This window comes from Denticeps clupeoides, chromosome 13 (genome assembly GCF_900700375.1).
Source record: "Denticeps clupeoides chromosome 13, fDenClu1.1, whole genome shotgun sequence".
NCBI classification, from domain to species: domain Eukaryota; kingdom Metazoa; phylum Chordata; class Actinopteri; order Clupeiformes; family Denticipitidae; genus Denticeps; species Denticeps clupeoides.
This window is the reverse complement of record NC_041719.1, coordinates 2,783,126-2,800,879: the sequence shown is the minus strand read 5'-3', so window position 1 is coordinate 2,800,879 and position 17,754 is coordinate 2,783,126. Positions and strand designations below refer to the sequence as shown.

At 47.1% G+C, this 17,754-nt stretch overlaps 1 protein-coding gene across 3 annotated transcripts; it reads right to left on the bottom strand.

Moving 5' to 3' along the window:
* Positions 1–855: 855 nt before the first annotated feature.
* cuedc1b (CUE domain containing 1b) lies at positions 856–16,910 on the bottom strand. Of its 3 annotated transcripts, none has more exons than XM_029001692.1 (11): positions 16,728–16,910; positions 7,166–7,691; positions 5,595–5,722; positions 5,278–5,404; positions 4,345–4,564; positions 4,179–4,226; positions 3,730–3,819; positions 3,552–3,645; positions 3,397–3,455; positions 3,229–3,298; positions 856–2,971 (listed from the first exon to the last, which is right to left on the bottom strand). In XM_029001692.1, coding segments are annotated over exons 2-11 (1,128 nt in total). In that variant the 5' UTR covers positions 7,457–7,691; positions 16,728–16,910; the 3' UTR covers positions 856–2,970. The 3 variants fall into 3 exon arrangements, with proteins under 3 accessions (XP_028857525.1, XP_028857526.1, XP_028857523.1); XM_029001693.1 differs by having other exon boundaries at positions 3,229–3,295; XM_029001690.1 differs by lacking the exon at positions 856–2,971 and having other exon boundaries at positions 3,225–3,298.
* Positions 16,911–17,754: the final 844 nt, after the last annotated feature.

Here is a 17,754-nt window from a genome sequence, read left to right as displayed (position 1 = left end):
ATACCCCCCACCCCTATCCGCCAGCAGTCGTGGGTGGGCGGGGCTTGCGTGATGACGTTCCTCGTTGGTGAACGCAGGGCGTACGTGCGGGAACGCGCCTTTAGGCCACGTACAGAATATACGCTTCGTTACAGGCATAATAAATGGGACACGTAGCTCATTCAAATGAAGAAATATCCCAAATTCCGGCCCATTTTCACTACTTACACAATTCGGAACCAATTCATTACATTGAGTCAAAGGTCAAATATGAGTCAAATATGTTTCCAAAAAGATGCATGGTATGCATGTATGTTATACACATAAACAGAAACTGGGTAAGAATGGGGCCCTGATTCAATAATTACCAAAACTCATTGCACTGACACCAGCTTGCTGATGATGTAGATATTTTATTTGCTCGCCCGTTTGCTTCGGAAATTCAGATTTGGCTTGTCTCAGTTCTCTCACGTTTTTCAAAGGTCTCCATTATAGTTCCTTAAAACGGTAATTTGTCATCATTTAAAAATATGAAAGCAGAAAATTCCTGCTATGTGACTTCCTCCATTTACAATTGTTTTCTCCACTTAGCAAATGAACAGAGCCTCTGGTTCGGAAACGCACCATATTAGCATCAGGAGTTGCACATGCAGCATGCACCCTGAAACAAGTCATGATGTGGGGGTTCGTTAACTATTCCTCAGATGAAACCGAAAAATCCATCTGTTGGAAAGTGTGACATTGGACACTGCCGTCATCTACTGGCTGCGGCATGTAAACACTGACAGCGCAGCACGGAAAGAAGTCACATAAATAATCTCGCCTGCTCGGAATAACTGCAGGTTATAACACACACACACACACACACAGCCAGAAAAGGGTACACACGTTTTTATTACTTAAGGAGCTAATAAACATTTCTGAATCATAAGAAACATTGTTTCTAGAAATAACCGTAAGAACTACAATCACATTAGGGACCTTTATGCTTTTCTGCAAGGAGCATTTCAGACACTTCCTTTTTTTTTTTTCTATTGGAAATTCTGTTCCAAATGACCGGGGACCGTTAACTAAAGTTTTTGCATGAATTTTCCTCAAAATTGAAATGCACTAAAGGAGGTACATTCGCATCAAAACATCACAAGAAATACAAAACGCTGTAAACAGTTCCCCCATGATGGTTTAGTCGGGATTCTCGTTCTGGAAGCCCGTGGACGACAGGACAAAAGGACTTCCACACACAGAGCTTTCACGGAAGATCAGAATCTACTATGGTCCATTGTGATACATAAAAACATTTTTTTTTTTGGTTTGACAGATGCTTCTACAGAAATGACGTGGGTCTAAGCAAAGAAATATTTTCTACACTTCAGGGGGAGGAATATGCCTCTGTTCTGATTCTTATTTTGTCATTGTGCTAATATCAGTAATTGTGGCTAAAAAGGAGACAAAATTCCCTGAGAGGATCATATATCTGCAAGGTCACCAGGGGTTAGAAGGACAAACAGCGACTGGTCGAACGGAAAATCATACAAACGTACAGAACTGCTGTCAGAGTGAAGAGATAAGCAAGATTTTCTGGGAACATATGGAGCACCTTCCCTCCGTTCCGAGTGGGATCTATGTTTTCATGGTACCGGCTGTGCGAATTGAATGTAAACGTGGTGACCCTACTCCAATCCGGCACCACCACTTATTTCACAAGGCCGGGACGGGCGTTTAAGACGAGGGGGAAATCATTAGCCTGGACGGGGCTCCGAGTTGGTGGAACGCCACATTCTGGACCATTGCAACACTAGACGCGCCTAACTCTCCAGGCTTAGCTGATGGAAGCAGACATACCACCAGAACTGGTTTGTTGTGAACAGGAAGGTAAGTGCCGGAGGACAAAGGTGTCCAGAAAAAAAGGGCCGAAATTAAAAAAAGAAGAAAACTAGAACATGATTAACACAATAAACTCTCCACTCACATACACACCTGGGATATGTAAAATTATGGGGCGGGGTAAGAAACGTAGTCTTTTCAACATGGTGTGATGCATTAAGAGAATTTCCCTTCCCTTCACATTTCTGCTCCGCTCTTGCTGGTAAATACTAACGGCAGGTGCCTGTATTCTCTATAAAACACGTTTTAATACCGTTTTTTTTTTTTTTTTTTAGAAATGTAACAGATATGGCAGTGTTATAGATTAGTGGCTGGAACAGTACGGCCAGCCACCAGGACGGAGGGTGCATTTGTAAACATGATACGGCTCGCGTCCCGCTTCCGAACACTAATCTTCCTCATCCCGCCGACTGAAATGGCGGGCCAGTCTGACGAAACCGGAGCTCCTCAGAGGAACACGTACGCTGGCTGGAAGGCATACTCGTGATGAGTGTAGAATAGCCAAGGTAATGTAGACAACGAAAGGATTAAGAATAAATAAATGAATAATATCTAAAAAGTGTACAAAATGAGCCAACAATGGTTTACGTTACATTTGGGCTGCTATACGTCACCCCAGTGTGCCAGAATTTCGGACCTGGGTTGGCTACATTGGCCGCGATCGGAGAAAACAGACTCACCGCCATGCGCTTGGGTCGTGTCTCAGGTTAATAATTGGCCTTTCTAATGCTAAAAGGGTCTCAGAATAAATGCTAGCCTTAAAACACGCCCTGCTAAGTGAATGGGTGACAATACACAATTTGTAAACAAAGTTTAGCTTTTACGTAATAATCTAATTAAAACAACTTTTTGAATGTATATATTATCAAATTGTTATAGTACATCAAATCATAATCAAATGCTGTTAATAGTAATTACAGGCCCATGTGAAGGCGGCCGTAGAATCACTGCACTTTCCCACCCGGTTAGAATGGGGGCGGGTTTCTGGTCCCCGCTGAACCTAAAATTGGCTGGTCCAGGGTTAACGGGTGGAGCCGGAGAGATCCACTGGCCTTCAGGTAGTTCCACGGTCATCATGGAAACCACATTACATTGCCTTCGGGGAAATCTGCAAGACATAGAATTCAGAAGTACGTAAGATTGATTATACCGCGATTATCACCACTAACATCACATCAACTCCACAGGGTGAACCTTCACATCGCCAGGAATGGACAGAAAGGGATGGAGAGCAGCCAGATGCTCCTCTCAGCCATTTCTTGTTCGTGTGAGCAGAACCCTCTCCATATGGAATAACATTCAAGAACCATTCACCATTCAGGCGATGCTACAAAGCCCCCTGAGGGCACTGCTCTCTCCACTCACCATGACAAGGGCTCTTTATAGGACTCGTCCTCTTTCTGATCAACTGATCTTTTGAGCTGGCTCTCCTCTTCTAGCACAAAACAGAGGTCTGTTATTCGCTGGACGTACAAACGAACAGATGAAACCTTTAAAAAAATGTAAAAAAAAAAAAAAAGGACAGATCATTACCACAGGGATTTCCGTCAACATCGTCTAGGAGGTTGGCTGTGGAGTTGGCAGTTCCCAATCTGAGAGGGCAGTCAAGGAAAAGCACACAAAGATAGAAGAGGGAAAAAAAAAAACCAAAACAAAACCACAATTCCAATGTTAAAAACCCAGGATACGAGTGGTGCTTTAACAGCGTTCTCCTCTTCGACTTCCTCCTCTTCGTCTTTTCGGAGAATGTTCTGGCGATTTCAAACAGCTTCTTCCTCGTGGCTGCAAGGAACAGACAGGTCACTCTGGCTACACCGCGGTCTGAAGCGAGACGGACAGACGATGGGACTGCACTACCGCACTTACATTTTCCCATGAGCTTCAGCTTGTCACGGAACATGGCATCGTCCGAGACGGCGGTGCACACCTCCGTAGAACCCGAGGAACAGTGGTCACCTGCAAGGTACGAGACGCTACATGAGTACATGCAAACAGTCCCGTACAGAACACGTACACTACATAAAAACGACCACATATACATGCACAAAATCCATTTATAGATTACAAACCTGTAAAATACAGCAGAATAAATACATAATTGAGGGGTATAGGAGGAGTAACAGTGGGTTTGGAAATGTAGCTCCACTTCACAGCTGACAACACTACGTAGGAGCTGATATTAGGACATTGTGGATTTAAAGAACAATAATTCTAAATGTTAGAAATATTAGTAAGATAATGCATCATCCCCCCCAACTGTTTGTCATTGTTCCTGCAACAGTGACAATAAAGAGGATTCTACTCAGGTACCCTACCTGATGAATGGGCAGACTTGGACTTTTTGGATTCATACTTCAAGCGATCTGAAACAGAAACCGGTTCACAAATTTCTCTCCAGATGAAAGACAGTGTGACTGCATGCAAATTCCTATGATTAAAAATGACTAGTGTTGGTTATGTAAGTTTTGTGTGGATCTCTACCTCTCTCCAGGGCGACGAGGAACTCGCGGTTCCGCTGGAGCTCCCTCATGAACTCTTCATTCTGCAAGAACAGTGCAATCCGCTCATCCTCCAGGTATTGCTTCAGCTTTTGTTCGGATGTCGACCCCGCTCCCTCGGAAGCCCTACTGTCGTGGGCTTCATGCTGCGACAGTGAAGAGGAGGTGGAGGAAGATGGCTGAGTGGCGTTGCTCTGGGACCTCTGTGGGACAAAAAGGTTCATTCAAAGGAGAACCCAGATTTTATTTATTCAGGTGAAACCAAATGCAGGAATAAAATGCATAAAAATTCAAATTTGATTGGGTGAATTGCACGATGCAACATTCGGAGCATCTTCAAGCAAAAGATCTATGGATATGAACTGCCTCTCACCCTCAAATGGCAGCTCTGTGAAGCTATTCTACATTTACGAGACATCCTTATCCAGAGTGACTTACAATCAGTAGTTACAGGGAAGGCCCCCCCTGGAGACACTCAGGGTTAAGTGTCCTGCTCAGGGACACGATGGTACTAAGTGGGGTTTGAACCTGGGTCTCCTGGTTCATAGGCGAGTGTGTTACTCACTAGGCTAATCTGACATCCTGCGAAGAATTTCAAGCAGAAACTCCAAAAATTCACAAGCTCAACGGATGCGGGAATTGTGAAGTTATCAAATAAGCAGTCTTATGCTAAACTTTTAAATTAAAAGTTTACACATTTGATTTCAGTTTTAATTTTTTCGTTTTTGAGAAAAAAACATACTGTTATCACTGATAGGGCTGAAACATCCAAATTATAGTTAAATGTTTGATAACTTGAACTCTATGCTGAATCATTTGCTTCGACTATTTAGGAAAAGCAGAGGAAACTACAATTTGCATAATACTGGAATGCTGTGCATATACAAATATATGTTGAACACGCTGACAGGATCACCTGCACGCTGTCCATCTGCTGAGGAAGGATGCGCAGGAAGTCGTCTGGAAGGTTGCCGAGTAACGGCGGGTTCCAGTTCCTGTAGGTCCGAACCGGTCTGTGCCCCGGAGGCGGCTGTGGTTCAAACCTGCACGGAAAGGAAAATTCAGCTTCTGGACGTCTACACACACACACACACACACACACAGCCAATCAGCCTCCCACGAGGTACAGCATCTGGCCATGCAGTCCTCATTCACCGACAGCAGGTGGCACCAAAAAGACAATTAATATGCAAATTAAAACCTGCATTACAATGGTAAAGACCTGGGTGTTACCTGGGTGGAGGACTGCGTGGAGAGGTGGGGTACTTCCTGTCGTAGATGTGCATGTCATATGTGGGTGGGGAATAGACAGGCGGCGGTTCCTCGTCTGAGCTGTCTGGTTCCAGCGTCCGCTCCAGAATCTGGAGGAGGGTTTAGGGAACACCAAACAAATACAGAGGGGTCACTGCCAGTCAGAGAACTATGGGACGGGACGGTTGGGACGAGCCTTCCAACAGTCACCATGGTGAATATATTAAATGCAACTTTCATATTTCACAATGTGAGCCTTCTGCATTGTTAGTACACTTCTGCTCAAAGGTTAAGGATCATTTAGAAAATCACATTGTTTTCCATGAGTTTCAATAGAATAGAATTTATTACTATTTTCCTAAAATGTCATTGACAAAAGACCCCTAGTGAGAATTTTCCGGTTTAATCGGCATAACTGCTTCCATTGTAGACCTTTGAATGGTAGTGTGCATGAATCAAAATAAAGAAATGAACCAAACGTGTAACAGAACTGTACATTTTGTTCTCTTGCTGGGAAAATGGTTTCAGATCCGCAAATTATGCAAGAAGCTAATTAATCTAAATCCGTCCTAAATCCCCTACGCTGACCTCTCCTGGCTATTCTGGGTCAGCGTGACTGACCCTAGCTGGCTGTGGTTGGCTTAAGGGAAACGGTCCCACCTATTAGCTTGATCGGTGCACGCTTGAAAATGCCGTTCATGTGCTTGGCTCCAAAAAAATAAAAAAATAAATAAAAACAAAGAAATATGCATACAAAGTAGGTGACGGATTTCTAATTTAGCAGTTTGCACCGCTGTTCTGTTAGACCGATGTCGCTCTGCTGCTGAAAGGAGGTCATATCTGTCTGTGCACGCCCCTCACCGGCACGATCAAAAGCCTCCCTCCGACACGGAGCGCAGGAGGAGTGTATTGATCGCAGCGTAGAGGGAGTGTTGAGGCGTCATAAAAGAAAAAAATATATATATAAAATATAATCTCCACTCAATCACGCTTCCTCAGACACAGACAGAGGCAGGGACCAGGCTTTAATAGTCCTGCTCCAGTACTGCTCGCCTGGTCCCTCCATCTCTGAAGGTAAAAGAAAGACGCTCATCTAGACTCTTCTCAGTCTTGGCCCCTCGTGGTGGAATGAACTTCTCCTCGAGGTCAGAACAGCTCAGTCACTGAGCACCTTCAAAACGACAGCTCAAGACCTTCCTCTTTAGAGAATATTTAGATGAACTTGTAACTTTCTTCTTGTCTGACTTCTGTATAGAAACTAGAACAGAGTGAATAAAAAGATTGTATTCATAGTTGGGGGTCCTAGTGAACCAGAACTGATCATTTCATCCATGGTAACATGGAAGCACGTTGTAAGTTGCTCTGGATAAGGGGATCTGCCAAATGCCTTGAATGTAAATGTTTAATATACATACTCTGATTCTATCAAATTCACTGATTAAAAATGGTATTATGAACAAGTAATATATTGAAGTAGTAATATTATGAAGAGAATAGGACGCAGAAAGGAGAGGCGATACAAGAAGGCGAGTGGCGAGGAGACTGCCGCCGACCTCCGGCAGGATGCTGTCGTCCGAGTCGGAGCTGTCGTCCGACCCCTGGCTGTCGATGCTCATCTGCAGGAGCTGGTCGATGGTGGCGTCCACCGCGCCGTTGTTGGAGCGGAGCACGCACTCGATGACCTCGTAGTCCATGCTGGGGAACATGGTCTTGAAGTCCTCCATGGCCTGGTTGAACTCCAGGCGCCGGACCTGCCGGGGCGGGCGGCTGTTGTTGAGTTCGCCGGGGCCCGAACCCCCCCGAGAGCCCCCATTGCTGCTGCTGCGCCGGAACAGGCTGGTCATCGTCCGCGAGACCAAAACCAGATATTTCAATGCTTCTCTCTTTCGTATCCTTGTGTCGTCTGAACTCGCTCTTCGCCTTCATCCACCCGGTCAGCCTCTCACCGCGCTTCACTCGAGCCAGTCCTCTGGCATGACTTTCTCTTCCTTTTGAGTGTTGTTCAGCTGCATCCGCTGGAAAAGGTGTGCAGGACGTCCTACCTCAACCTTCAATGTCCCTGCATGAGGTCTTCAGTATCTGAGAGACAGGAGAAAACGAGGAAAAAAAATGAACAAGGGACGCACACGATCCAATACGATCATCAGATATCGATAACACTGTCGATCTACATCCAGTTAAATTGTAGGTTCTTATACATATTTTTTATATTGTAGGGTAGTAGTAGCCTAGTGGGTAACACACTCGCCTGTGAACCAGAAGACCTGGGTTCGAATCCCACTTACTACCATTGTGTCCCTGAGCAAGACACTTAACCCCGAGTGTCTCCAGGGGGGGACGGTCCCTGTAAATACTGATTGTAAGTCGCTCTGGATAAGGGCGTCTGATAAATGCTGTAAATGTAAATGGGTAACACACTCGCCTATGAACCTGAAGACCCAGGTTCAAATCCCGCTTACTACCATTGCGTCCCTGAGCAAGACACTTAACCCAGAGTGTCTCCAGGGGGGGACGGTCCCTGTAAATACTGATTTTAAGTCGCTCTGGATAAGGGCGTCTGGTAAATGTAAATGTTATACAGGCATATAAATGGATGGCAACTGGATAAATATCTCAGTTTCCTCCCCACAGTGAGACATTTTATTCATTGTAACTCGGGAGAGACAGATGTCCAAACTATGGGTGGACAATATGTCAAATATAGTATAAATCCTAATGTTGCTGTTAAATGGACAGCATGCACTTCGCTCCGCTTTCCTGGCACATCCATGTTTTTGCACGGGGACCTATTGTGAGTAGACATCCACTTTTCCCCCCGGACATGTTCACTTTTCGAGACCTGGAATTTGCATTCGACTCGTGTTTGTCGATTGCATGCCAACAGCCCGCAAGTCCTCTTTTTCACAGGCTCACCATGGTCGCCATGGTTCTGTTATTTGGCAGTGGTTTGGATATCGCATTGAGGACATTGAGCAAAACCCATTACCACAAACGGCAGAAGAAACTTGTTTCATCAGCTGGGGCAAAGGACGGCCTAGCGGCTAAGGAAACAGAGCCGAAATCCAGAAGGTTCCCAAGCTGCCACTGGGGTCCCCTTCACGTCCCCACACACTGCTCCCCGGGCGCCTGTCATGGCTGCCCACCAAGGGCGATGGTTCAATACAGGCGACACGTTCCACCGTGTGCTTCACAATGACAGCCACTCCACATCTCCACCGTCACCAAATAAAGCGCAGCCGGGCCAGAAGCAAATCACTCTGGCTGCTTAGTAGCGCTGTATTCGTCAATGAAATTTATGATTAAATATCTTCAACGTTCGATCGCACAGATGATATCACTTCCTCAATTCCTGTTCGCGCATTAATTAGCTTTCAGGATAGGTGGGTTAGCAGATGGTTGGGAGAAAATGACAGCAACCTTTGGATGAACTTCCTTTACAAACAGAAAAGAAACCAGTGTTTGTAAGAGTTAACAATTGTGAGCCACTCCTCCACAAATGCAGATCTGTGGTGCAGCAGAACCCGTGAAACTTGTCTATATTATACTTTGGTTTAAAATAAAATGTACGATGCTAAACTTTGGTCACGTTCATTATGTATGCGTTTCATTCTCTGCAATAAAGGGCTGAATTGAACGTTTATACAGTAATTTAGAGGAAATTTCAAGATATGTACATATATATATATATACATTGTGCATCACAATATATATTTTAAATATTATCTTTTGGCCTAATCCAGGTGTTGTTTCAGACTCATTTCAACTTTACTTCCAGTTGTGGTTTAATCTTGCCTGTTAAAGACCAGATGTAGATCTCTAAATCTCTAGAAGAGCTACAAATAGGACCACACAAGAGTCGGTAGAGCCCAAAACATCTCCCCCCACAGCCTCGGCTCGCCCAAAACAACGTTAAGTAACGCCTGATTACAGCTATACCACTGCCTGCTGAGGCTCAATTACCACATTTCTCAGAGATGCAACGGCGAGCCAAGCCTGCGTAGAAGTGCCCGGCGACGGAATCTTCACCCACACCCGACCCCGCAGGACTCCTCGGAGAGTTGTTCAAATAAACTACGTCGCGGCCTTCACCCAGTGCTGGGGAGAGAAGTCCCTGCCCCTGACGAACAATGCGCTGCGGTGGAGCCACGGCGTGCCCACATGCCGGTGCCAGTCCCCGGCTGGCAACAAACACCACCCTCGCCAGCCCCTTCATCTGCATGCAGGCCCCCGTCCGCAGAATAAACACGATTCCCAACGGGGGGAAAAAACCCGGATACCTGCTACTTTTACCGAGTTTCAGAGGGACATGCACCTCTTGTTGTTCACCTCGGAAACAAGCGAAGCAAGTCGATGTGCTCTCGTCCTCACTGCGCACCACAGTCCAGATACCGAGCGACCGACCGGCAGACGTCTCCTCGGGTCTTTCATTTCCTCCGTTTCCATGAAAAACAGAACCGGTCCGTTTCCTCATTTAAACGCTGCACACATCCACAAATAGCCACGACTGCCTTCCCCCACTTTTCTACTTTCCAAAAGGAACAAGGTTATTTATTTGTCGTCTCTGGTAAGATCGCTCAACTCACTGGGACTAAAACAGGTGGAAACCTGAATCAGTGTCTAACCCAGTCCCAACCAGGACAGAGAGGACTGGGAGCGTCTTACCCCGCCCGGTTTAGCGCCACAGACGTACAGTTGTGCTTAGTGCTGCACGATTAATCTAATCGCAATCGCGATGTCAGTCTGTGAGATTACATGAACGCAAAAAGATGCGATTTAAATGATTAGTACATGGATTGGATCGGATATGTTGCCGATCCATTCTCATTCTCTCAAAGTTGGCAAGCTGACTGAAGTCTCACATCTCACATCTCAGTCGTATGTGACGTGTTTGGTCACATGACTTTCAATTCGGAGACATATGGGTAGACGCCGCATGACGAGCTGCATTGTACGCCAACGTCGCCGCCATATTGCGAGAGGCTCTGCAGTGGCGTGAAGCATATACATGTCTATGGAGAGAAGTGCAAAAAATGCCTCACTCTTGTGCTGCTTGGTAAAGTGAAGTGATTGTCACATGTGATACACAGCAGCACAGCACACGGTGCACACAGTAAAATTTGTCCTCTGCATTTATCCCATCACCCTGAGTGAGCAGTGGGCAGCCATGACAGGCGCCCGGGGAGCAGTGTGTGGGGACGGTGCTTTGCTCAGTGGCACCTCAGTGGCACCTTGGCGGATCGGGATTCGAACCAGCAACCTTCTGTTTACAGAGCCGCTTCCCTGGGGCTGTACAAACCGCTGTACGCTCCAAACCAGATCCCGGGGGATTACATTTCATAGGTAAAGCGGGACAATTGTTTTGAATATATTTGGCCATTATAAAATCCCGTTTTATAAGTCTTAACCTTAGCTAAGCTAGGCTAAGCAAGCGAAGCTATGCATTCCTGTGTTCAAGTCAGCCTCCAAACAACGTTTTGGCTAAACGTAGGCATTAACTATTTAGACTGTTCTTAGCTGTTTAGTTAACTTTTTTCAAACTTTGAAGGTTTCCTAAAGAAATTCACCTCAGTTTACAAATCTTAACCTTAGCTAAGCTAGCAGAGCTATGCATCCCTGTGTTCAAGTCAGCCTCCAAACAACGTTTTGGTTAAACGTAAGAACTATAATACAGGAAATATAATCAAAACAGTTGTTTAGCCTTACCAGGGTTTGTCATTCGACAGTAATGTAAAGAGTTTTTTGTGAAAATTTTATTTTTTTTGTGATTATTTTATATTTGTAGAATATTGTATTTTGAAAGCACTGGGCATTTCAGGTTGTTATAAGTAGTTTGTATGTTTCACTTTGAAATTAAACATTTCACTATTAGTTTGCGACTTTTCATTGATATACAAGCAAGTGTCCCTCATCATATCGCAATATGTCTTTTTCCCCAAATCGTGCAGCCCTAGTTGTGCTGTATTCAAACCAGCTAAAGTAATGATGTTGAATCTCCAGATCATATAAATCCTAAATTGCTGAATTATTAGAATATTAGAAACACAGAAACATGCAACCAGTACTGGGTTGGGGGAGAAATAAGTTAAACCGCTAACTTACTATACTATTTACATAACTCATGTCATTGTGGGACGCAGATGTGCCGAGACTCATGTCACGTACCCGACTGCATCTCAAAGTGGAGAAAAACCAAAAACACAACAGGTTGTGACGACCAAAAGAGACCCTGCAGGAAAGGAAGCGACCATGTCGGCTCCCCGGCCACCGCAGGACGCACAGACCCACCGCGGCGCTGCAGCCAGTTTACCAGCAAAACCATTCTAATACTTAAACGGTATCGTTTGACAATGGCAATAATATATATATATATATATAAACTTTACTTCACCTGCTTGATGCACAACTGGAATTTAAGCAAGATACCAGTGCTAATTGATACCAAAATCAATAAACTTTTGAGTATAAATAAGTGAGAATATATAGATTTTTTTTTTTTACGTCCCATCAGCAAATGTTTGCAGAGAGTAATAATAAAACCAAAAATAGATATTATTTGAAACATCAGAGGAGTCCCAGACAAAAGAGCTGCTGATTTTTCAAGGTTTTCACTACTCAACAGCTTTCAGTTGACTGGCGTAAATTCCATATATAAAATAATCGCGGTCGCAGTGACTCGATTCCGTCAAAATTTTATAAAGTTTAAACTTGATTCAAAACAAAATGTCGTGGGTACCTCTTCCACGGCTGAGCTGATATGGCCTTGCCACAACAGGAAAACATTCATGAAAGACCCTGATGGGGACCCTTCCGTCCAGTAGAGAACCACAGGAAGTCACATTACCGCTGCACCATTTACATTTAAGACATTTGGCAGACGGCCTTCCATGTTACCATGGATGAAGTGATCAGTTCTGGTTCACTAGGACCCCCAACTATGAATACAATCTTTTTATTCACTCTGTTCTAGTTTCTATACAGAAGTCAGACAAGAAGAAGGTTACAAGTTCATCTAAATATTCTTTAAAGAGGAAGGTCTTAAGCTGTCGTTTGAAAGTTCTCAGGGACTGAGCTGTTCTGACCTCGAGGGGAAGTTCATTCTACCACCGAGGGGCCAAGATGGAGAAGAGTCTAGATGAGAGATGGAGGGACCAGGCGAGCAGTACTGGAGGCTCGGAGTATACGAGGTGCAGTGCGAGGTGTAATAATGGTCGCCCATTTAAACGGAGGAGGTTTTTATATGTTTCCCTACAATGTTAGAATATTAATCAAATAATGCAAATAAAGAAATTGGCATCAAACAGTAAATACGAAGCGCTCTCAACACACAGGCCAAGCGGGGCTGCGGGAGGAATTTCCTGTGTTTTGATGGTTCTGCCAAGTCTCAACTCTTCCCTAAAATGGCGTGAGATCGTCCGAACGCGCTCGTCTCCACCCTCAGAATTTGTCCTTTTACCGTCAAGCGAATTTGCGGTCTGATTAAAGGCGGCGACGCTGCAGAGCCAGCGGAGCAGGTGGCGTAGCCTTCTGAGATGCGGCCATGATACTGGCGGATCAGACGCACGGGACTTCCTGACCGCTTTCGAGGCTTTACATCAGCCATTCTACGGGATCAGACCTCCATCGGGCCATTCTGGAAGGTTCTAACCACCAACTACCACGAAGACCCCCAACTGTGTCTCGTCTTACATCACAACCACGTCCTCCAGATGGACATTATAAATGAACGTTAATACCACGACCATTTACATTCGTTTACATTTACCAGACGTCCTTATCCAGAGCGACTTACAATCAGTAATTACAGGGACAGTCCCCCCCTGGAGACACTCAGGGTTAAGTGTCTTGCTCAGGGACACGATGGTAGTAAGTGGGGTTTGAACCTGGGTCTTCTGGTTCATAGGCGAGCGTGTTACCCGCTAGGCTAGAACCACGACCAAATCCAGGCACAGAGACGTACCCGCCACACATTCATTGACAGTCCCGCGCGGAAGGACAAAAACACTATGTTTACAGACATAAACAAGTCAATTAATAAAACACGTTTTGATGAAAGTCCCACATGGCGCACCATTAATATGAACAAAGCCAGCACCCTGTGGACTTCACGGCTCCAGAGCGGCGCCACTTCCACGGCAGGCCGCACGTAGGCGTGAGAATATGTCCGCCGGGCCGACACGTGGGCGTGTGAATTGGCCGGCGTCGGCCGCCGTGCCGTGAATGAGTGGGTCCGTCCTCTGACTGTTGCGTAATTCCAGTCACCACACGTCCCATTCTCGTACGTGCGGGGACGTTTTCCGACAGATGAGCACAGATGAGGTCTAATCTGGCTCCAAATCCCCTCTTAAAGGGACAGTTGGGTGGACAATCCAGACGTTTTACATTTTTACAGCAACTTCCACTCGGCAATCCCGGCCGCTTCGAGACCACGATGACCGAAAGCGTCCCCTGGACCCGACCCTCCCGTCCTCGGCTCTCCATCCGACCCTCGGCACGTTCCACCGAGCGGAAGAGCCTCGCTCGCTTTTTAATAAGCCAGGAGGCACGAAACCCCTCTGGTGGGAACCACGCATGGTTTACAGGCGCCGCGTTGAAATATTAAAGACTGCGGACGGAAGCCGAGAGCTGATGTTGGGACGTTATGGGAGACAGAAGGGTTAAAAAAAAAAAAAAAAAAACGCAAGAACGTTGAAATAATACATTGTTTTCTAAGATTCGATACGCTGTTAAATTATGATAAGTGGCGTCGGTAAGCCGCCGTGGTCTTCCTCCGCTTCCAGACAGCCCTCTCGCTCCCCAGCCACCTCCAACCAGCTCCTCAGACCAGACTGGAGATATCATTTCTCCAGCGGGTCCTGGGTGGACCTCCTGCCCGAAACATCTCCTCAGGGAGGTGTCCAGGAGGCATCCTGACATTTACAGCATTTACCAGACGTCCTTATCCAGAGCGACTTACAGGGGACAGTCCCCCCCCCTGGAGACACTCAGTGTCTTGCTCAGAGACACGATGGTAGTAAGCGGGATTTGAACCTGGGTCTTCTGGTTCATAGACGAGTGTGTTACCCACAAGACCACTACCACCGATGACCAGATGTGTCCCTGCCGAACGTCCAAGCTCCTCATCGCATCTCTAAGGCGCCGCCCGGCCATCCTACGGAGGAAACTCATTTCGGCCGCTTCTCGTATCCGCGATCTCGTTCATTCGGTCACTACCCGAAGCTCATGTCCACAGGTGAGGACTGGGATGCGAATCGGCCGGTAAAAATCGAGCGCTTTCTGTCTCGGCTCACCTCTTGACCAGGACAGACCGGTTCCGCGTCAGTCCGCCTGTCGATCTCCCGCTCGCTCCCTCACGAGTGCCATCTGTGGACGCAGGTGACAGCATTCCACGTTGGCGGTCCCAGGCCCGTCACGAAACGCATCTGGCATAGCATGGACGGAGAGGACAGTGGAACTTCGCTACGCCACGCGACTCTACGAATACGAGTTCACCAAAACACAGACAATAATTCATATTCTCGCTGTAGGAAAAGAACACGATATTTAAACCGGACATGGCGGTAATCTGGCCGTTCGTTAAGGGCTCTGAACCGGCCGATCTCACCGGGTGTCGGGACTAGGACAGCCGAGCATCGACGAGTCCAAATTAGCCGACAATTGATTGCGCGTTCACGTTCATTTAGTTGCTCCATCTGGGACGACGGAGAACTCGACGCAGTGCTGGCTTCCAGACTGGCGGGTCCTATCGACGAATAAAGTGACCGTGACGACTGCAGCGGGCCCTCCCAGCGCCGGGGGGGGACAGTTGTCAGCAGGCGTCCCCTGGGGAGGAAGGGCCGAACACAAAGAAAACTCCCAGCTAACTGAAGGCTTCAGAGCGGAGGTGACGTCACACAGGCGACGCTGGAAAACATCCGGAGCAGCGTTCCAAGCGGAAGCAAATAACGCGGTCGCGGTTCGCTTTAAGGCGCACGACAGACGTTAGAAGTCACCGTCCCTTCCAGCTCGGCGCTGAGAAATGTAAATATGAGTCCCTTTCGTGGTTCAAGTTGGACCAGACAAGGAATTAAACAAATGCGAAGAAATAATCAAATGAATTGATTGTCACATGTGATGCACAGCAGAGCAGTGCACACGGTGAAATTTGTCCTCTGCATTTAACCCATCACCCTTGGTGAGCAGTGGGCAGCCATGACAGGCGCCCGGAGAGCAGTGTGTGGGGACGGTGCTTTGCTCAGTGGCACCTTGGTGGACCGGGATTCAAACCGACGACCTTCTGATTACGGGGCCGATTCCTGGCGGGTATGACATGATATGATACGATATGACATGATACTAGGTGCTAGTAGCCTAGTGGGGTAAGACACTCGCCTATGAACCAGAAGACCCAGGTTCAAACCTCACTAACTACCATTGTGTCCCTGAGCAAGACACTTAACCCTGAGTGTCTCCAGGGGGGGGGGGGACTGTCCCTGTAACTACTGATTGTAAGTCGCTCAGGTAAACGCCGTCAATGTAAATGATAAACGCCACATGCCGAGTCGCGGGGTGTCACGCCCGGCCTGCAGACTTCCGTCCCGTAGAAACAATGAGACTCTTTTTAACCTTTACATTGATTATTTCCCACAAGCAGGACAGATAAAGCTCCGAACATGAATTCTTCAAGACCACAATCGGGCACAAAGTGACAGATGAGGGTCACTGAAGGACTCCGGGTGTCCCCATGAGGAAAAGGACCAAGGACCAACACTGAAAGGAGACCCTCCACACACGTGGGGTCGGTACAGGGGGACCAGGCGTCGGCGTGAAGGGTCCCAGATCAGGTCCCGGTGGCGGCCAGCCCGGAGGGGCCACGGGAGAACTGGCGCCGACACGCCGGAGGGAAAACAGGCCGCCGGCGCGACATTTCCACACGGAACCGCGGCGCAGGTCCCGGGCACCAGGAGGCGGGCGGGCGGGCGGACGGACGCAGTGTCCGTCCGTCCGTCCGTCCGTCCGTCCGTCCGGTTACATTGTTGCTGCTGGCGGGTCACTGTAACTTTACGCGACTTTCTCGGCGCCTCTCTCTCTCGGTCCCGGTTCTGGTCCAGCCAGCTGGACGGGGACCGTGTTACTTACCCCACCGGGCAGCCAGCCCGCGTTTTAATCCGCCGCTGGTGGGGAAAGGTCGCCCCCGCAGCAGCTCCGTCAGGCGACGCAGGAGAACGCGTGGAGGACGCGCCGCCGCCGAGGGCTTCCCGGAACCTGCATGGTCTGGGTTAAATCTGGGAGACGGGAAAATATCTGTCACGGCCAGATTTTGTCGGGGGGGGGAAGGGGAACAAAGAGCCTTAAAGCCCCCTAGCGGCTGAGCGCGGAGTACGCCGAGTCCCTACAGCCAATCAGAGAGGAGAGTGGAAACAGCGCTGTTGCCAGCGTCGAGTCTCCACATCCAATCAGAGACGGTGGTAGTAACAGCGCTGTTTCCAGCGCGGAGTTACTACAGCCAATCAAGAACGGTGGTGGAAACAGCGCTGTTATCAGCGCGGAGTTAATACAGCCAATCAGAGACGTTGGTGGAAACAGCGCTGTTTCCAGCGCAGAGTCCCTGGAGCCAATTAGAGACATCAGACGAATTAGTACTGTTATCGGCGCCGAGTCCCCACATCCAATCAGAGACGGCGATAGAAACAGCAATGTTGCCAGGTCCGCCTTTTTTAACGCGACATTTGGAAATACTCAGGAGACAAGAAAAAAAGCGCATGAATCGTTTGTGCACCTTGTTTTTTTTTCCACCTTCATTTTAGCAATCCTTTTAGATAACCGAGTGTTTTGTACAGCTAATTGTTTTTGCCTTTATCATTTGTGAAAATGGTAAAATATGTAAACTGCTGATTTCCACTACCACAACCCATACGTAAAAGTGGACACAGTATTAAAAGCAATACGTACAGTAAACAAAAAGGTGAAAACATGTTCATCTAATTTTGTAGTTTTGGAATGTAACAAAACCCCCAAAACCCTGTTACTCATTGATCAAACATTTACCTTTGGCGCTTATTGGGGAATTTCCTTCTCTTTATGAAACAATGACATGACGTGTGTACAAAAAGAGACTCTGAGCAGCAGCAATACAATATTATTTTCCATCTGTAGACTTTTGCTT